Source organism: Talpa occidentalis, unplaced genomic scaffold (genome assembly GCF_014898055.3).
Source record: "Talpa occidentalis isolate TD23 unplaced genomic scaffold, MPIMG_talOcc4v2.1 talOcc4.6, whole genome shotgun sequence".
Classification (NCBI taxonomy): domain Eukaryota; kingdom Metazoa; phylum Chordata; class Mammalia; order Eulipotyphla; family Talpidae; genus Talpa; species Talpa occidentalis.
Genome location: NW_023604972.1, coordinates 138,308,666 through 138,328,835, shown reverse-complemented (window position 1 = coordinate 138,328,835; position 20,170 = coordinate 138,308,666). Strand labels below are relative to the sequence as shown.

The 20,170-nt window shown below is 63.6% G+C and overlaps 1 protein-coding gene across 1 annotated transcript in view; it reads left to right on the top strand.

Annotated features, from left to right (window-relative positions):
• ADAMTS16 (ADAM metallopeptidase with thrombospondin type 1 motif 16) overlaps nucleotides 1–20,170 on the top strand; it is a 60,408-nt gene that overhangs the window by 24,215 nt on the left and 16,023 nt on the right. The window contains exons 8-20 of the mRNA XM_054687917.1: nucleotides 203–467; nucleotides 1,437–1,612; nucleotides 3,269–3,352; nucleotides 4,787–4,946; nucleotides 5,030–5,135; nucleotides 9,009–9,146; nucleotides 11,799–11,952; nucleotides 14,293–14,388; nucleotides 15,029–15,177; nucleotides 15,680–15,852; nucleotides 17,237–17,367; nucleotides 18,905–19,028; nucleotides 19,376–19,620. Of these exons, the coding sequence (XP_054543892.1) occupies nucleotides 203–467; nucleotides 1,437–1,612; nucleotides 3,269–3,352; nucleotides 4,787–4,946; nucleotides 5,030–5,135; nucleotides 9,009–9,146; nucleotides 11,799–11,952; nucleotides 14,293–14,388; nucleotides 15,029–15,177; nucleotides 15,680–15,852; nucleotides 17,237–17,367; nucleotides 18,905–19,028; nucleotides 19,376–19,620 (2,001 nt within the window). The remainder of the gene's footprint in view (nucleotides 1–202; nucleotides 468–1,436; nucleotides 1,613–3,268; nucleotides 3,353–4,786; nucleotides 4,947–5,029; nucleotides 5,136–9,008; nucleotides 9,147–11,798; nucleotides 11,953–14,292; nucleotides 14,389–15,028; nucleotides 15,178–15,679; nucleotides 15,853–17,236; nucleotides 17,368–18,904; nucleotides 19,029–19,375; nucleotides 19,621–20,170) is intronic.

Below are 20,170 nucleotides of genomic sequence, written 5' to 3'. Positions count from 1 at the left end.
GGGCCAGGGGTAGGCCTGGCCAGAGGGCCCGGCGGTGCGGTGAGGGACGGAGCTGGGCATTCAGTGGCGCACTGCCGCAGGCCCCGCCCTGACACGGAGCACCCCAACCCACCGCCCGTGTCACCCCAGCAGGACTTCTCAGCAATGCCGAAGGAGGCCCCGGCGGCCACTGGGGGTAACTGCCTGTTCTCTCTCTCTCCAGTCAGGCATGATCCGGACGCAGGAAGCCGACTACTTCTTGAAGCCTCTTCCTCCTCACCTGGCAGGGAGCCACAGCACCTTGGCGGGGGGCGAGTCCCCCTCCCACGTCCTGTACAGGAGACCCCCCGGGCCCCGGGAGCCCCAGGGTGAGGTCCCCAGGACAGAGGACCAGCCGCGCCTCCCGTCCCACGAGCGTGGGCGCCCACATGGGGCCGCCAGCCCCACGCACCCGCAAGGACAGCCCTTCTGTGGGAGGCCCCGGAAAGGTACGTGAGGCCACCCCTTCTGGACGCTGGGCCTGGATGACTGTCGCCGTGCGCCACTTACTGGGTCACTTGGCTAAACTTAGACGATTCCAGAAAGAAGCGGCCGCCTGTGAGCTCAGGGCGGACGTCGCCCGTGGCACAGGGTGGACAGAGGCAGCTGCAGCACAGGCAGCCAGGAAGGCGGAGCCGGCAGCCGGCCTCAGGCGATGCTGCCCCTTACTTGTAATGGTACATTCTCGAGGGCTAGAATTGTTCCAAGCCACATCGTTTTCCCGAGGAGGGCGCTGTGTCCGAGCACATTCCAGCTTGGCTCCCCGACACATCCCGGCACTGCCTCTGCTGGCGTCACCCCCTGCAGCTTGTCACCAGGCCTGTCTGCATCCTTTCTGTCACGAGCATTTAGCAGGTGGTGACGCGCTATTTATGTTCTATCTGGAAACCTCTCCTCTGGCAGATTCAGGACAGTTCAGTGTGTTCTGGAACCCCCACATCCTTCCTCCTCACCCCCAAACACGCTCACTCAGCAGAGACACTGGGCAGTGCTGCCCTCTGTGGAAAGCACCGCCCCCACCCCGCTTCCTCCCTGCAGGTGCCAGTGCAGGGTGCAGGCGGGAGGGCCAAGGCCAGCCGTGCGTGCAGGGCAGTGAGTGATTCTGCTTGGGGTGCTGCAGAGGGGGGTGAAAGGACTCACCAGAGACAGAGTGGGGGGCAGAACAGGCGGATCCACTGAAATCCACTGCTGAGGGGAGCAGCGGGGAGTCAGGAGAGGTCTGCTGCGCCATGTGGGTAGCGCCCTGGCCGGGGATCAAACTCAGGCCGTGGTTGCCGATAGCTTGATAACCTGAGACTTAACCCCTGCGCCCCCAGGGAGACCCTCAAAGTCCATTTGTAAAATTCAGTCTCTACGTAATAAGTGGTCACGTTGTTGGCTTTGGGGCTGCAGCCTGACCCTCTCCCAACCCCCCACAGACAAGCCCCAGACCCCCGCCGAGGGCCAGCCCCGCTCCCGGCGCAGGCGATCTCCGCTCAGGCCCCTGGGAGGGGCAGAGCTGAACGTGGAGACCCTGGTGGTGGTGGACAGGCAGATGACGCGGGAGCACGGCCACGAGAACATCACCACCTACGTGCTGACCGTCCTCAACATGGTAGGGCTGCGTGCTGAGGCCGTGCGGGGCGCCGTGTGTGTGTGCGTGCGTGGGCATGTGCGTGTGCGCGTGGGTGAGACGTTCTGCTTCGTCCTTGTGAACTCAAGGAAATGTCTTCACACATAAGAAATGTCTTGTCCATGAGAATCCCTTTGTTTTTACTCTGCCCCGATCAAAAGCCATTTTTTCACGAATCAGACAATCAAGGGGCAGGAGAGTCTGACCCCGTCAGCCCGTCGGGGTTTGTGGACACTGATGTCTTCCCTTACCGGAAGCCTGCGCGGCGCCGAGGCCCGGGGAGAGTGCCCTTCTCCCTGGGGAGCGTGACCGGCCTGGGCCTGCCGCCCACGAGGAGCTGGGCTCCGGCTCCAGGGACTCCGTGGCGGAGGTTTGGGAGGGAGGAAGCCTTGTTGCTGCAAAGCGAGGCCAGAGAGGCAGGAGGCGCTCACGTCCAGCTCCCGGGTTGAAAAGGGAGTAAGGTTACGTGGGGCGGGGGCCGGGGCTGAGAACAAAGGGGTGGAGTCTCTGGCTGAGGCGTGGGCTGAGGGCAAGGCGTGGACGTGGACGTGGCGAGGCTCATTTCCTGTCACGGGGCAGGGGCAGGGAGGGGCGTGGCGGGCGCTCCTCTGATGGCCGCGGCTCTCAGGGGCCCTCGCCTGGGCGGCCGCCTCTCCCGCCCAGAAGTGGTCCCTTCCGCTTGCCCGGCTGGGCCTCTCGCTCAGACGCCGCCAGCTTCGGCTCTGCCTTCGGAAAGCGAGTCTCAGAGAGGTTTAGATTCGTTTTTTTTTTTTCTTCTGTGCTCTGGGGTCTGAAAGCAGTTTCGCCCCGTCCCAACAGCCGTGCGAAAGTGTCGACTCTGCATTATCTTCCCTTGAGATCGCCGGACAGCACCGGCCCGGCGTCACCTCAGCTGAAGCCCCCAGCGAGCGGCAAGGGCTGGTGCCTGCAGGGGGGGAGGCGTCTGCCGTCCCAAAGTGGTTTTGCAAGCAGTAGCGATGACGCTATTTTCACACTGGGCGCAGCCGCTGCTGCGGGAGCAGAGTGCCCCACGGGCGTCTCGTTGCCTCACGCGGCGCCTGGTCATCGCGCGGTGTCCTTGCTGGCCGGCGGGGCCGGCGGGCGGGGGCCCCGGGGGCTGAGGCAGCGGGCCAGCTCGTCCCCTGCAGCCGTTCCCGTGCCGTGAGGCCCCTCCGAGGTGCCACCGCCCCACGCCGTCCGTGGCCATGGCCCCGACGATTCCCCCGAGTCCTGCTTCGCTCCCGCGGCGCCTCCTCTGTCCACGTGGCTCCTTCCCCTCTGGGTCTCTTCCCTGCTTCTCTGGGCGGCTCCTGGAGCCCCTCGCGGGGAGTTTGCCGCGCTCACGGTGTCAGCAGCGCCAGGAAAAAACTCCCTCTATTCTAACAAGGACCCCCTCAATTGGACGCCCTGCCTCCCTCCTCTGGTGTTTGAGGTACGGCCCCCGAACCCCAGTGTTTCCCTCCCAGACTCCAGTGACGAGGAGTCAGCGGTTGGTGTGGCTGGACGTCGGCTCGTCCTCAGTCTGTGCGTCCGGCAGGCGAGCCCAGTGCCACTGTCTCCCTGAGAACGGGGGGCCACGGCGGCAGGACCCCAGGGGACCCCAGGCTGAAGACCGACGTGAGTGCCCGTCTCTTCCAGGTGTCCGCCTTGTTCAAGGACGGGACGATCGGCGGGAACATCAACATTGCCGTCGTGGGTCTGATCCTTCTGGAGGAAGAGCAGGTATCTCTGCGAACCCGCACCTCCGCGCGCTCCCCAGAAAAACAATGCAGAACGGAGCGTCTTCTCCTCTGTAACTGTCCTGTAGGCCCTCGGTCCCCTTGGAGGGGCCTGTCTTTAACCTTCTGTGTGTAGGGCAAGGGATTCTCGTCGGTTCCTCTAGCGATGGCCTGACTAGTGTGCGTGGCGTTTGGCTGATGCAGGAAGGACACTCTCAATGGCTGTAGGGACAGTGGTCTAGGAGGGCTCCCCTCAGCATGTGGGCCGGAAACGCGCTAGAGCTGCAAGGTGAAGAGCTTTGAGGGTGCCAGGCGGGCGAGCCTGGAAGGCAGCTGGGCCGTCCGCTCCGCCCTGCTTCACTCTCCAGCCCCCGGCCCCAGGATCGGCCGCCTCACCCTCCCCGCCTGCAGCCCCCGGCTTTTCCTTTCCCAGAGCGAGCAGGACCCCGGGCGCCTTTGGCAGCGGGGCGTGGGCAAGATGCCCTGACCGCCTTGGGCCCGGGTCCGGGGCCACCCCCGCTGGTGCCGGCAGCTGTGAGCCGCGGGTTTTGACTTATATGAGACAGAGGGTTTTTACGGGGAGGCTGAGACGTGAGAGCTCAGCTGCCTCCTGCCTAAACGTCCAGAGCGCCGGTCTCCTGCGGGGGACGAGCAGGCCTGAGTCTAAGCGACGGTCAGGGGCTCAGCTCTCGGGCTGCTTGGTGACAGGTTAATTATTCCCGGTATTCAAACGCCCCACCCTGGAGTCGGGCCAGGCAGAGTGCGGGGTTATCCTTTGATCTACACCTGTGCCGGCCTTAGTCAGCGCAGCGCTCCAGGGAGCCGGGGAGTCTGGCCCAGGAATGCGAGGTGTGTCCGGGGTGCTGGGAAGAGCTCTGAGCCGCATGGTCGCTCCCCGGGGAGACAAACACGGGCTCTGGGGAGGCCCAGTCTCCGGGGAAGGCACAGCGAGCAGCACAGTCACGGGACTGGCTATCAGGGCCTCGGCACTCCTGCAGGGGAGGGCGCCCCCCACCCCGCTTGCAGACCCTTGAGGGGCTGGGACAGGCCTAGGGAGAAGGCCCCTCAGCCCCTGCGGCCCACCGGCCCCTCGCCCAGCGTGTCTGCGGCCCAGCATCCTTCTCTCTGACGGCCTCTTGCCCTGTCGGCCCCAGGCCCGCAGGCGGGGGAGTGTCCGGAGAGCTCCCTTCTGGTCCCTGGCGGTTTCTAGAAATCCAGCTTGACCCGGTGACAAGCTGGGCGCCGCGCAGCCCGCCTGGCATGGGATAAGCAGCACCCCCGGGCGCCCACGTGTCCAGGCCCCTGGATTTAGTTCAGAAAGTGGGTGCCTTGCTGACCCGCCTCCCCCCCACCCGTGTGCGTGAGCCCCGAGTGAACGGCCGTGCGGGGCGACGTGCGAGGGGCCCCATGGCGTGACGTCCCCCGTGCGGCCCCGCAGCCAGGGCTGGAGATCAGCCACCACGCCGACCGCACGCTCACCAGCTTCTGCCGGTGGCAGTCTGCGCTGCAGGGGAGGGACGGGGTGCGCCACGACCACGCCATCCTGCTGACCGGCCTGGACATCTGCTCCTGGAAGAATGCGCCGTGTGACACGCTGGGTGAGGCCCCGGGGGGGGGGGGCGGGGGGGGGGGGCAGGCCCAGGGAGGGCCCCGAGCAGCAGGCCCTCGCTCTCTGCTGCAGGCTTCGCGCCCATCAGCGGGATGTGCAGCAGGCACCGCAGCTGCACGGTCAACGAGGACACGGGGCTTGGCCTGGCCTTCACCATCGCCCACGAGTCAGGACACAAGTAGGTGCTTGTCCCGGAGGGAGGCGGCATCCGCTTGCGGCGGTCGGCCCGTCTGCGCAGGGAGCCCACACCCGCCCAGTACGTCCTCGACGGGCAGGCCCGACCGCCCAGGTGGTCCTTTTACATCTGAGGCCTGGTGGTGCCCACACGCACCCACGCCCTGCCCTGGATCCTCTGCACGCGGACACTGCTGCCCTGCCCGGCCTCTGGGCATGGTGGGCGGCTCCTCTCCCAGGGACTCCCGCTGGCGACGGCGCGGCCAGCCCCCAGGGCCAGCTCCTGTTGCTCTGTAGCCTGACGCCTCTGTGGCCCCATCACTTGAACAGATGTTCTGGCGGGTGAGCAGCCCTCGGGACAGGCGCTGACCAGACATGGGGCTGGGCAGCTTCCCACGTCGGCGCTGTCCAGTGCTGTGGGCTCTGAGGCAGGGGCGCCGGGGCAATGCAGGCAGGGCGGGGGCTCGGCTCAGCTGGGCACGGCGCCCTCGGGCATCAGGCTGGTGTCAGCCTCTCCCGTGGTGCTGGCTCTGTCCCTCCGGGGTGTGCAGGGCTGGCCTCCTGCGGTCTGGAGGCCGCCCGCCTCGGGGAGCATCTGTGCTCCGTGTTCCTCCCCGCCCCTGACCCCCACGCTGCCTGTCTTGGTGAGGGCCGGCGGTGCCCAGGCCAGGGTGTCTGCTGCCCCGACCTGGGTTCCTCCTGGAAAACGTCCAGCCAGGAATTCTGTTGTTGCTTTTCACTCCTCACTTGCTTGTGAAATGACTTGATAAAGGCAGGTCTGTGATCTGGCGTTTACACAATTGAGCTCTTCATCCTGAGACTGGAACGTGGGGCTCACGTCACTGGCCTGCCCAGAATCTCTGTGTGCACGTGTGTGTGGGTGTATTGTGCACATGCATGTCTGTGTTCGTACGTGCACTGTGTTTCTGTGTGCATGTGTGTACTGCTCTCTGTGCACATGTGTATGGCTGTGCGTGTGCGCTCTATGTACACGTGTGTGGCTGTGCGTGTGTGTTTGTGTGCACGTGTGTGCGTGTTTCTGTGTCCGTGCTCCATGTGCACGTGTGTGTGACTGTGTGTGCACACGGCTGCCCAGCTGTGCTGGAGTCCCCCGAGGCCCTGCAGACCTTGGCTGCGTCTGATCCGGTGGCTTGAAAGTGCAGCCTCGTATCCAGTTACTGATCCCGCATCATTCCAGGTAATGATTGACTTTTTCAGCGTCTAGAAAATTGCATGCCGGCTTATAAAGCTTTCAGCTAAATCATCGGCGTGTTGTAGTCGTCTGCCGGAATTAAAACTTCAAAAACTCTCATTATTCCAGTGACATGGGGCTCTTGCTGTCCTCTCAACCATACCCGAATTTAATTAAACAATCAAGCTAAGAAATGTTTCCGTCGCGGGGGGCAAATCAGCTCCGATGAGCGGCGAGATAGGGCCCCGGAGGCTGCGGTGAGCTCGGCTCCGGCAGGACCCCCAGCGGCCACCCGCGGTGTCTGCACTTTCAGCACCTGCGGGCTCTGCCCCGAGAAGTCGGGTGTCAGGACCCCCAACTCCACCGGGTCGAGATGGGCAAAGAGTGTTTTGAACAAGAAAAAAGTGTTTCTCCTTGCAAGCAGGGCGATAGGTGGCAGGATGGAGGTGCTCGGGCCTGGGGGGCAGAGGCCCCTCCTGGTACATCTACCCCCGAGAGTCCTCGGTCCCTCTGGCCGCCGCAGGGGCGTGGGAGCGAGGGTGTGGCCCAGGCACACCGGCAGGAAATGAGTTTCGTGACGTTGAGTGACCGGGAAGGATTGGGGAGGACGAGCGGTGACATCATGTGCTGAATGCCCAGGCCATGCTCTGGCGACGTCGCGGTGGCCCGTGTGCCTCGGGGAGTGTCCATAGATGGGCAGATCCACTGTGGTTCCCGACGGGGCGCCGGGGCCTCCCGGGGTGCTCACCAGGGCTCTGTCCAGCAGTCAGACAGCGCACGGGGCCGGGGTGGGGACACAACCGAGGGAGGGGCCCCACACTTGGGCTCTGCATGATTTGGAGCGACACACTGGGGCGCAGGCAGCTGGGATGTGGGGGGCTCCCGCCTCCCCTGTTGTCTGAGAACACACCCACACGCAGAGCCAGGCCAGCCTCCTCTGCCCCCGCGGCTCTCCCTGCCGGTGCCTGGCGGAGGCCCGGCTGGCCAGGGCGCCCGGGGGACACCGTCCCTGAGCGAGTCTGAGGCACGGCAGCTCCACGCCGGGCGCCGAGGCAGGGCTGCTCCGGACAGAGCCAGGGTGGCGGCCGGCTTCTCGTCTGTCCTGGTCCGGGGTGTGTCTCCCTCACACCGGGGCGGGGCCCGCCGGGAGGGCCTTCCGTGTCCTCTGCCACTGGTCTCCCTGGGGTGTTGCTTTCAATAGAGCTTGAGAGCCGGGCGGAGGCCGATGGCCCGGGGTGGTGAGTCACCTCGTACCCAGCGGGAGCCCTGCAGAGGCGGCCAGGGCTGCAGCCAGGCAGGCTCGGCTCTGGCCTCACGCGTGCTCGGCCCGCGGCCAGGTCTCGCTGGCCCTGCCTCTCCGGCTCTCCCGGCCGCCCTCTTGTCACTCCTGTGGCTTGCGGGGCGGCTGGTCAGAAGGCGCGGGCGGCGTTGGGATGACAATGCCCGTCTCTGGAAGTCGGGCAGCGGCGACGATCGTTGCTTTTACAGCTGCTATTAAATGAGTCTCAGGAGGATTGTTTAGTGGGACGTGTGTGTCTTCTGCTTCAGTGAGGACAGAGTCTCCCGCCGCCCCCTGGTGTCTTCCACCCCGGCGACCCTCCCCCCACCATCAGGGGATTCCCGGCCGCAGAACGTCCCCAAACCAGCGCCACCTTGTCCACCTTTGCTTTCGGGACCTGCTCTTCAGGAGGCCCCGCAGTGATGGGGAGAGGGGAGCAGGGGGCGTGAGACACCCCAGGCCCCCGGCAGCTTGTCCCTCCAGGAGAACGTTTGTCTTCAGGACCATGCTGAGCCCCCGGCCCGCTGCTCCCTTCCCGGGGCGGGAGCTGCGCTCCTTGGGGTCGTGAAGATGAGGCCGAGGCTGCTGCAGACAAAGCTTTAGGACGCTTGGAGCGAGCGGCTGGGTCCACCGGCCCAGGGGCCCCTAGGAGCGAGCTGCAGTTTTCTCAGGTGACACTAGGGGGTGCTGATTGGCCTTCGGGGATTTGAACACCCCAAAGGGACACTTTTGAGAGTTCTCAGAGGTGTTGTTGCTTCAGATGTCCCCTATACTGAGCCGGGGCAGGTGCCCGGTGTCTGCTTAACTCCAGCGACAGCTGCGCCTCCAGGCGGTGCCCGGCTCCGCGGAGCTGCGGGCCCAGGACCCAGGAGTCCCTCCCGCCCTGCCCGGCTGACGCAGGCTCCCCTGTGCGGACTGGCGGGTGCTGCAGCAGCACCGGGGGGCGTGGGGACAGATGCCAGCCCTACCCAGAGTCGCTGCGGTCAGTGGTGACCTGGACTGTGCCACACATCAGGCCCCGCCGGCAGCCTGGGGTCTGTTTCCCTGAAAGCCCTGGGAAGCGGCAGCCCCCACAGCAGAGCAGGGTAGAGGGAGGAGGAGGCGCCAGGAGCAGCCTGAGCTTCGTCAGGAAGGTCAAGGGCGCTGCCTGCCCCGCGCTCGAGACACGTCTCCGCGATGCAAACACCTGGCTGCAGGCGTCCGCCCGTCTGTCTGCAGTGGTTCTGCAGGGGCGTCGGATACTGGCCGTCCCCACTCTCTGGCTGGCGGATCGCGCACTTTGCTTGACGGGCCTCAGAAGTCGGGGCCTCCGCACGCTGACCCGCACCTGTCGGGTGGAGCCAACCACAGCTGCTCGGTTCTGAGTGAGCTGTGCCTGTCTGTCTGTCTCTCTCTCTCTCTCGCAGCTTCGGCATGGCCCACGATGGGGAGGGGAACCCGTGCAAGACGTCCGGGGGCAGCATCATGGCCCCCGCGCTGGCTGGGCACAACGGGGTCTTCTCCTGGTCGCCCTGCAGCCGCCAGTACCTGCGCAAGTTCCTCAGGTAGGGCCCTGCACCCGCGTGCCGCCTGGTGCCCAGGTGGCGGTGCCAGTCAACCCAGCCAGCCTGACCACGCAGCCCAGGAAGCAGAACTGCCCAAGGGGCTCCTGTCTGGTGGGGTCTTGAGGTGGCCCCTTGGTCAGGAGGGTCAGGAGGGCCAGGCGCTTCCTCAGGGCACGCAGGCCTGCAGGCTGAGGCCCGCGCCCTTCACCCCGCGCTCACAGGGCGGCGTGCCGTGCCACGCTGTTCTGCCTCTCACGTCCACGACCAAGCAGATCCGGCCGCCAGGAGGATCTAGGAGGCTTCTGTCCATGCTCAGAGGGCGAAGCACAGCTGACCCCCCCACTGCCTCTCCCCCACCCCCGGGTGGGGTGCACGGGGACAGTCTCGCTCTGATTAGGAGAAAAAACTGAACTAGAGAAACCTTAATCTCACTCAAGTCTTATAATGTTAAGAATTATTCGCAGGAATTTTTGTGATAGCGCCAATTGAGTTAGGGCTGCAGGGGGAAGGGTGGACCCTGAAAAAAGACAGCGTGTTTGAAACTGTGAGCGAAAGAGGGAACTTGAAGAGCCATCCTCGGAGGAACGCGCCTCTGAGCATCCCCGTGGGCGGGGGTTGGGGTGCCGAGCCCGGTGCACCCCCCGCCCTCCTTCCGGCCGCGCCAGACTCAAGCCTGTGCTTCTGGCTTGGAAATAGCTGCTTCCCTGGCCCCGGGGCGGCGTGCTCTCACTCCCGGGACGGACACGCTCCTTCTCAGAAAGACGTGCCATTGCCAGACGCGGGAGAGTCGTGCCGCACACGGCTGCACTCGGCTGCACACGGGCCCGCGTCCCCGCCGGCCCTGGGGGCGGAGGCGGGCGAGCCGCTTCCCGGGCTCCAAATACGCCCGCCCGCTGGGCCGAGAGGGACTCGAAGACTCCTCAGAGGAAGCAGGAGCACTGGCGCTCTCGCCTCCATCACGTATTCTCAGAAAAAACTAACACATGAATCCACCTTGTCCCGGGACTCTGGGGCGCGGGGGCCTGAGAAAATGAACCAAATGATCAGCAGCCCTGGAAGTCCGTGGAGACAGGAGCAAATGAAAATTGAAAGTGGAGACCAGGGGAAAGTCGCAGACGCGGAGCCAGAGGACCCCTCGGCGGGGGCTGAGCGATGACATTAGGCCCGGGGCGTCCAGAGCCCGAGCAGGGCCGGGCCGTGTGTAATGGCAGGTGGCGAATAGCAGCGTGTCAGGGAAGGGGCTCACCGGACGCACTCCCCTCACCGGCCGGCCTGGGGGCGGGGGGCGTGACCACGTGTGGCCGCACACGTCTGTCCGTCCAGGCGTTTCCCGTCAGCGTCGGCACCGACGGGGAGACGTGGACTCTGAACACGCACGTCGTTTCCGTGACGCCGGCCGCGCGTCTGTGACACACATGCTCACGCGTGTGTGCAGAACCACCTGCGCCTGCCGTAGCGGGTTCGCAAGTGTCCTCACGAAAGCAAACGGGAACTCACTGACCGACAGTTCCTCAGTGTGCCTGTGTGCCAGCGACACCCGGGGCGCCCCGTCCCCCGGCCAGTGGACAAGGCCCGCCCTGCCCCACGCCGGTGCCCAGGGGGCGGGAGGAGAAGCCAGGCGGGCAGCACCCACGGCGGGCAGCACAAGGGCACATCTGCCTTCCCCGCCTCTGGGCTGAGAGCCGGTTCCTGCCACCCCCCACCCCCACCGCTAGGCCCCGACACCGCGGGCCCGGACGGCCGCCCCACACATCCAGCCTCCTTCCTGGAACCCACTGGGGCTGCCTCCGAGCATTTCTGTGGGTCCTACCCCAGCCGGCCGTGGCTCGCTCCCTTCTCCCCTTTCCTGCCGCCTCCCCCTCTCGCCCTCCAGACCTGGTCACGTCTCCTCTGAGCCACATCTGGCATCAGGCCTCGGGGCTCCAGCCTTCAGGGGGGCTGGAGTCTTACTGGGCCCTGTCGGGTGTCTCACCATCTCAAGGCCTGGCGGCTTCTCCCCGTAGTTTACACCCCCTGCAACAGGGGCAGCGTGGCCGCAGCTGCGGCTGGTAACCCAGTGTGTGCTCACACCACACTCCACCCCCTTCCCTGCTGTTTCCCGACCACGTCCCTGCCACCCTACAGCCCCCTGCCCTGTGGGGCTCTCCGGAGCTGAGGCGGGGGCGCGCTGGGAGGAGCTCACGTCACTTCCCATCTTGCCCTGCCGTGGCATGTTCACCTCAGAAAAGCAAAGCAAGTCCCAGCTGACTGTAGCTCCCGAAGCACCCCTGAGCTGAGCAACTTGGTGGGGGGGGGGCAGAGGACCCAGTCTGGAACAGGATGCCTGTGTTGTGCCTTCATGACGCCCACCTTGGCTGGGTCCTGGCGAGAAGAGCCACAGAAGGCATCCGAGCTCCCGGCGTCCCTTTCAACCGTTCTGTCCACCTTCCCCAAGGCCAAAGCGTGGGGCACGGGATGGGCAGGTCGCCTTCCTCGAAGAGGCAAACTGCATCCCGAAAAATTTCAGGAAACGCGGCCCCTTGATTCCAGTAGGATTAAGATAAACGTGATGCAGGAAGGCCCCGCCTCGCCCCAGGGCCCCGTCCCCTGTGCGCGAGGAGCGGCTGCACTGGCTGTGCCCCCGGCCGGTCAGCACTGCCTGCCCCCTTCCAGCTCCGCCCAGGCGGTGTGCCTGGCCGACCCGCCGAAGCCGGTGCAGGCCTACAGGTACCCCGAGGAGCTGCCGGGACAGCTGTACGACGCCAACGCCCAGTGCAGGTGGCAGTTCGGAGAGGAAGCCAGGCTCTGCATGCTGGACTTCAAAAAGGCAAGTGTGGGCACCGCAGGCGGGAAGAGGGCCCTTCGCCCGGCGCCTGGCACCCGGGCACCCGCAGATGCCGAGCCTGCCGGCAAGGCTGCCCCCTGAGGCCGGAGCGTGTCGCGGCACAGGGAAGGTCGGTGGGTCCCGGTGGGCGTCAGTTCCAGAGAGCTGACGGCGTCGTTCGGTCTTCCTGATGGTCAGCAGTAACTTCCGCTGGCGTGGCCTGGCCAATTAACTGCTTTTTTCCCCAAATGGGATGCAGAAGACAGTGACCCCCCCACCTCCCCCGGTGCAGCAGGGCCTGCGGGAAGTGGCAGCTTCACCCCTCCCGGACATCACACTCCCTAGATGAACATTCACGGAGCAGCTCCTCCCAGGACGCCCCGCGAGGGACACCCCCACGATGAGGGCGGGGGGGGAGGCGGGCGGGGCTGACGCTGTGCGCCACGGGAAGGCCCCCCAGGAGAGACAGCGTTTTCCCAGAACCCAGGGGACGTCCTTGGCATTTCCTGTAGCACAGAGCTGCTGTTCCCGCCTCTCGGGTTTTCTTATCCCAAAACGCCATTTATTGACCCTCCGTTTTGAAGCATTACCCTCGACCGGGCCTTCCCAAGTGCCTTTCTGTGCCCTCCGCGGGCTGGGGGCTGGGAGGCTGACCCCGCAGGCTGGAGCCCAGGATGCCAGAGCCACTTCGAAATGTGATTGCCTTAGTGTCCGGTTCTGTGGCACAGCGGGGAGCCCCCCACACCCAGCCTCACACACACACACCCCCAGCCTCACACACACACACACCCAGCCACACACACACACACACACACACACACACACACACGGCCCCAGCCCGAGTCCTGTGCCCAGAACCATGGCTAATTAGGGTCTTTGTCCCAGATTCAGGGAGACCATCCTCAGGCAGGACTGAGTCGGAGCTTTGCGAGGTTGCCTTTTTTTATGACACCAATGAGCCGGTGGGGGCAGCCGTTAAATTTCTTGGAAATAATACACTTGTTCAAGTATTCAGAACAGCTGTGCAGATAATTTAAGAAACACTTTCACTGTGCAGTTGAAGCTCCCACCAGCATTCCAGAAGTTTCCATCATTTCACGAATGCCACTGTTTGCTCTTTACTAAGATATTTCTTTGAACGCAAAAGGATTTGAGAGTAAAATGCCTTAGACCTGGAGAGTCTTTCACAGGGGACACCCCACAGGCGTGTTCTATTTCACTCCCTTCTCGCCATGTGCGCTGCCTTGCTTTGCACAAACCCTTCATTTCTTCTTGCTGAGCCCTGTCTGCTGTCCTCTCACAGTCCTGGCGCTCAAGAGGTGGCTCAGAGGGTTTTTGTTCTCTAATTCCTTCCCTTGTCCTTCAGGCAAAGCCCTTTTTTCTCTCTGGCAAGCACCCCCTGCCGCTACTCACCCCCTAGGGCCTTCTGTGAGGTGGCAGGTCAGGGCCATGGTCCCTGCCTAGCAGGCCTCCTGATATATCCGGGTCTTGTCAAAGGCTTGGTGGAGGGTGGGTGGTTGCATGGGAGGGTGGGTGATGGATGGATGGGTGCAGGGTGCAGGGTGGATGCATGGATGGAGGGTGGATGAGGGATGAATGAGCAGACCAGCAGCTTATGATCATGCTTAACTCAGAAAGGAGGCTTCAGACTTGGAGAAGTTAGTGACAAGTGGAACCAAGCATAAGTCAAATAATGCTAGAATGCAGTTGCTTTAATAAATAAAAATACCTTCTTCCAAAATAGAATAAGTGACAAATGTTGGGTTTTGTTTAATTTTTGACATTTTTCTACAAATGTCAAATGTCTGAGTCTACAAATGTCTGAGTTAAGCATATTTTACTTTTTAATCTAGAAATATAATTTTGTGGAATTTATAATCAGTAAATACAACTAAAGTCTGGGATTAAGTGGGACCAGGTCCAGACCTCCAGGCTTCGGGCCTCCCTCGCATCTGCGTCCACGGCTCAGTCAGCTTCTCATTCTTTTTTTAAGATTTATTTATTTATGCATAGAAGAGCTGGGGTGCAGGCCAGAGGTGCGGGAGATGAGAGGACTCATCAGAGACAGAGTGGGGAGCAGAACAGGAGGATCCACCGAAACACACTGCTGAGGGGAGCAGCGGGGGGACAGGAGAGGTCTGCTGTGCCATGTGGGTAGCTCCCTGGCCGGGGATGGAACTCGTGCTGCGGTGGCTGTGGACAGCTTCACAGTGCTGACGCTGAGCCCCTGCGCCCCCAGGGAGGCCCACCTTCTCACTTCTATCAGCTGTTTTCCCTTAAGCATTTGGGGCCAACCACATGGCGTGTTGATGTTGGTTGTGCTGTTGGCCTCCCCCACCCCAGGACATCTGCAAGGCCCTGTGGTGCCACCGGGCCGGGAGAAAGTGCGAGACGAAGCTCATGCCAGCAGCAGAGGGCACGCTGTGCGGGCACCTCATGGTAAGGGAGCGGCACGCCCTCCTGCGTCCTGGGCGCCCATGCGGGTCCCCCTCACGCACGTGGCACTGCACCCAGGCCGGGGGTCATTCACCCCAGCACTGGAAGCAGACCCTCCACCCCTTCTCCCGGGGTTGCAACTAGGGAGGGAGGGGGCTGACAGGTCAGGCCGTCGGCACAGGTGCTTCTGTGTGGGACGTTTCATCCCCGCCGACTGCTAGCGAACGCGGGCTCGGGGCCCAGGTGCTGGGGAGTGACCGCCAGGCCCAGCCGCGGGTGACAGGCTGGGCCCTGGAATGGCCACCGGTGTGCCGAGGTGTGGCCTGCTCCGAGGTGCGGTGTCGGGGCTGCGTCTGCAGCCCGGGCTAGAGCTTGTCACGAGGGCTCAGGGGACGCGCGTCCCCGACACACTCAGACGAGCCAGTGCCGCAGCCCCGACGGCAGGACGCTTCCTGCGGGTCCTGTGTGGGTGTTTCCAGAGTGCTGCTGGGCTTGGAAAGAAAAGGGGCCAACATCCGACCTGGCCGTGCTCCGTGCTGATGCAGGGAGGGGCCCCACATCCCCGAACTCCCCGCGACCGAGCGCCCGGGTGGACCCATCTGTCCTTCTGGGCGGAGTCAGACCTTTTTATTTTTGTCCCCAGTGGTGCCGCGGGGGGCAGTGCGTGCAGTACGGAGACGAAGGGCCCCGGCCCACCCACGGCCACTGGGCCGACTGGTCGCCCTGGGCCCCCTGCTCCAGGACCTGCGGGGGAGGCGTGTCCCGCAGAGACCGCCTCTGCACGAACCCCAAGTAGGTGGACCCCTCCCCTCGACTGAGCCTTTTCTCTGATGTAAGCCCCCACCGCCGGCCTCCACCTGAGCCGGGCCGGGCCGCCCCCCGCACTGCGAGAAGCACCGGGCAGGAGGACGGGCGCGCGGCGCCTGAGCGGCTCTGCCCGTCACAAGACACCGGCCCACAGTGAGCCCAGGCAGGGGGCCCCAACCACAGGGCTGCCTGAAATAAGAAGCAAACCCTAAGAAAGGTGCAGAGATCGCACGCGACTAAGAATCAGCAACAGTTCCGTCACGTGGGAAAAAACATGTCTGGTGTCCGGCAGACCCGTCGCCTGCACAAAGGCGCTGGGGCCAAGGGTGTGGGGCGCGGCCTCAGGACCACGAGGGCCCCTCCCGTCCTCCCCTGAGCCGAGATCTGTGGACGGTCCGGGGTGGGAGGGCCCTGCGTCCGGTGTGCCCCCGGCCCCGCAGAGCAAGCGGGCCGGCACCTGGCTGACCCCGCCTGGCGGCGCTTGCAGACCCGCCCGCGGAGGGAAGTTCTGCGAGGGCCCCGCCCGCTCGCTGAGACTCTGCAACGGCCAGGCGTGTCCGGACGGCAGCGTGGACTTCCGGGCCTTGCAGTGTGCGGAGCACGACGGCCGGCGGTTCCGGGGCCGGCACTACAGGTGGAGGCCCTACACCCACGTGGAAGGTGAGTCTCCAGCACCCCCGGGCCGCTGCCTCGTCGCCTTGACTCTTGCAAGGTGGGGCGGGGGTCCTGGTGTCAGGTGGAGCCAAGACGGCCCATTTGAATCAGAATTCAAATGAGGTGCCCCTGGGCGTAGAATCACAGACCCGGAGTCGGTGGCAATGTTGCTGGAAGCCCGTCACTCCCTGGACGCCCAGGATTGCCAAAGGGTGACAGAAATAGCAACTTTTGGAAAACTGAATAGCAGCAAGTTGGCTGGATTCAAAAAGTCTCGCTCTCGAACTATAAACCAAGAGGCTCACCTGGACCACAGGTGAGCTCCCGCCCTCCGGGGCGGGGGTGTGTGGAGCCTGTGACTGTAACGTGGGCTGGGAGCTCCTGGGCACGCCCGGGTCTCCTCCACGGAGCAGAGACTGTCCAGGCAGCGCTGAGGCCGGGCACGTTGGCAAGTGCTGGGAGGAAAGAGCAGACCGTGTCCCACTAGCACTTTTGGTTTTGTTGTTACTCTTAAACTCGGTAAAAATTAAACCAGGGAGAGAGAAGCAAGTGGGCAGGAGGAAAGGTAGACACGACCCGTGTGCCCCTGCCGACTTGGTTGGTCCTTCGTAGGCAACGTCATTGGTCAAGGAGCACAAGGTAAACCCGGGCCTCAGAGTTAGAATTAGTGATACGGCCCAAGAAGGAGAAAACGGGTGGGTGAGTCCCGATTCTCTGGAAACACCTACGGCAGACAAAATTTTCATCAACTGCTCCCTTCCTCACCAAGACGGGGCGGAGGAGGGAACCCCACAGGGGGGTGCGTGTTCGCTCCGTGAATCACAAGTCCGTGAGGCGGAGGGTCCCGGCAGGCAGGGGTCTGACCAGCTGTCACATTTATAGAAAAGGATGTCCCCGGGGATTTCATCTGAAAGTCGTTCCTCTCGTCACCTTTAAAATACCGTGCGTTTCCTCAGGTGCATTATCTATTCAGACACTTGGTGATGATTTTCATCCCCTTGTTACGTATTATCTGTAAGATTTTGTGTCTTACTGCAAACCATGAGCGACTCTTGTGTTTCTGCAAGTGCGTAGCTCATTACCATGGTGAAATGGTCGAGCAGCGAGCAACGTCCTCGTTGCCGTCGGCGGGGTCTGTTGCGTGCCTACTATGTGCTGACAACTGCAGAGAACAGAGCAGAGCAAACATTCCAAATGAAACCCCCAAAATAACAATCGAACATCAAGGGGGAAAACAGCACAATGGGACAACCGTGAAAAATGTCTTAGCGAGGTTTCCCGCGGGGAGTCATTGAACGGGGAATAAGGAAAGAGTCTGAAATTCAGAGCGGAAATGCGCAGCGCCTAAGTGTCTTTCTTGTTTGTGTTTGTGTGTGTATTTCTTTTAAAGATCAGGACTTATGCAAACTCTACTGTATCGCAGAAGGATTTGATTTCTTCTTTTCTTTGTCAAATAAAGTCAAAGATGGGACCCCATGCTCGGAGGATAGCCGTAATGTTTGTGTAGATGGGATATGTGAGGTAATAACAACCGTTCATTCATTCAACAAACATCTCCAGACAGTCTGCTTTGTGCCAGGCATCCTGTAAGGGGCTAGAGACAGCAGGCCAGACAGGCAGCCCTTCCCCGCAGGTGCCAGCCCACGGGGAGGAAGGTCAGGTGAGCACATGTTGAGATGCAGAAGGTGCCCAGCAGGTGCACCCAGAGCTAGCAGAGGGAAGAGCTGATGCTGGGGTGATCTGAGACACCTGCAGGGCTCCCCAGACCAGGGAACACCGGACTGGAGTGAGTTGGTAGAGAGATGTTGGGGAAGCAGCGGGGAGCATGGTGATGGGAGCCTGGGACTATAGGGACTGCTGAGCGCTGAGGGCAGAAGGGCAAAGAGGGTGCCCAGGGAGGGGCCAGGGCAGGTTCTTGATGGCCCCTTAGCTGCCAGGATTCCCAGATGGGCTTTCATCATGTGTCCCTGTGAAATAGGCACTGGGGTGGGAACCAGCAGGTGGGGTCAGCCTGCAGGGCAGGGCGTGGAAAGGGAGCAAAGCCTGGGACAGTGAGGACCTCCAGGCCTCGGCTTCCAGGAGGGCCACCCTCTCGGGCACCCAGCGCTGGGCAGGACGAAGGAGCGGGCTGGGCAGGATGCTCCCAGCAGCTGCCCCAGGCAGAGGCCAGCGTGGAAAGCCACCTGGGCAGTGGGGGGCCCACAAAGGCCCTCAGGACTGTGTTTGGTAGCACCCCAAGGCCTGTCCTGGCTCTGGCTGGCAGGAAACTGAATGACCCCGGCCCGAGAATTTGCTTCATGTGCAGATCAGGTAGATGGCTGGATTCCGATGCCTCCAGCATTGAAATGCTCAAAGCTACTCCTCTTTTATCTAATTACTAGCTGATCTGTTAGATGTTTCACAGTCAAGCCCCCAAAGCTGTCACAGCTACGTTCTGGTCGCTGATAGATGCTGAGCCTAATTCATTTGGAGGCAGAAACCCCTGGCACGAGGCTTCTGTGGGTCGGGCTAGCCCTGCTCAGCTCCGCGCCTTCGCTGGAGAAGCCTGGGGGTTCTCACCCCCAACCCCATGCCCGGTCGATGGCCTTCCGAAGACCCCAGATCTCTGAAACCACCTGGCTCAAAGCATTTCAAACGTGGGGTGGGAGGACAGCTGCTCCGCTGGCGACACCGCACAGACCCCTGGGGTGCCCCTAAAATTCAAAGCCAGTGACCACACGGCCCTTCCCGTAATCTCCGCTGGGACCATACATGTGGCCAGGGACAGGCCCCAGCGGCCGGCAGCTCCTGCTCTCCCGGCCGCAGCGTCCAGTCTCCAGCAGGACACCTGAGGGGCTTTAGGACTGCGAGTAGCAGCGGGCGGGACCCCAGGGGAGACCAGACTCCTTCACTGGAGAGGTCACCGCTTTGGCTGGAGGCGTAGACGCCTCGCTGTGTAGACGGGGTCTCCCGCGCAGGCGAAGTGTGGCTGCGGGGGGCGGGGGGCCCTCCTGCTGGTGTGACCTGGCCTGCGTTGTCTTCTTTTCCATGAACGCGTGTGACCTCCCGGGTCCCCCAGAGAGTTGGATGTGACCATGTCCTGGGGTCCGACGCCGTGGAGGACTCCTGCGGCGTGTGCCGCGGGAACGGCTCGGGCTGCACCACGCACCGGGGCCTGTACAGCAAGCCCCACCGCATGCACGGTGAGCGCGGGGCCCAGGGCCGGGCCCCGGGGAAGAGGGGAGTGCATGGGGGGCCCGGAGCCCGGGTGGGGCGGGGTGGGGGCGCAGGCGGGGAGCTGGAGCCCGCCTGCCTTGGGTGGGGCGTGCGCCCCAGGGAGCCCACAGCCCCCTGAGGGCGGATCGGGGCGGAAGCGGTTCCTGGGCCACTTGAATTAAACCCTCCTTGGGAACAGTGGCCATGACGGCAGCTCCGCGCCAACAAAAATCATAAAATGACATTAGCCCTCACTTGCCTGCTGAAGCAGCCGGTGCCGCGCAGACCTCCCCCGGGTCCCGGCGCTGCTGAGGGCCGCGCCCTGTCCCCCCAGAGTATTACCAGGTGCTCGCCCTCCCCGCCGGGGCCCGCAGCATCCGCATCCGCGAGGTCAGCGCCTCGGCCTCCTACCTGGCGGTGCGCAGCGCGCGCGGGCACTACTACCTGAACGGGCGCTGGACGGTGGACTGGCCCGGCCGCTACGCGTTTGCGGGCACCGCCTTCCACTACCGCCGCCCCGCCGCGGGGCCCGAGAGCCTGGCCGCCGCCGGGCCCACCAACGAGTCGCTGACCGTGGAGGTACGGGGTCCAGCCCTGGCCCCTGGGGCGGGCCGGGGCGTGGGGGAGTCTGTCGGTTGGCAGGTTCTGGGCAGCTGGGCCTGATTTTAAGTGCCCAGAGAACGTTCACAACCTGAGGAGGGATGCGGGGCGCGAGGCTGGTCCGCCAACGCCAGGCACAAGTGGACTCGCTCCCGTCCACTTCCACTTCGTGGGGCAGGTTTGCATTCGCGCTGCAGGCATCCCCCGCTTGGGGTCTTCCTCAGCCTGTTGTCAGCAGCCCCTCCCTTGGGTCCCTGGGACAGGCGCCTCGGGGTCCCCTCTGTACTGGGACCCACATTCCACCGCGTCTGGGGAAACAGGAGTGAGCTGGGAACCCAGTTCCTGTCCACTATGGGGTCCCAGCTGCCCCAGGCCCAGCGGGGAGCACACGATCACCCCCACCCCGAGCCCCAGAGGCTCCGGCAGCTCTGAGTGGGGCTTCCCACCCGCGGGACTGGGCGGCTGTGCCCTCCTGACCCCCGGCTCTGTGGGTTAGAGAAGAGCCCCTGGCCAGACAGCCCAGCCCCCC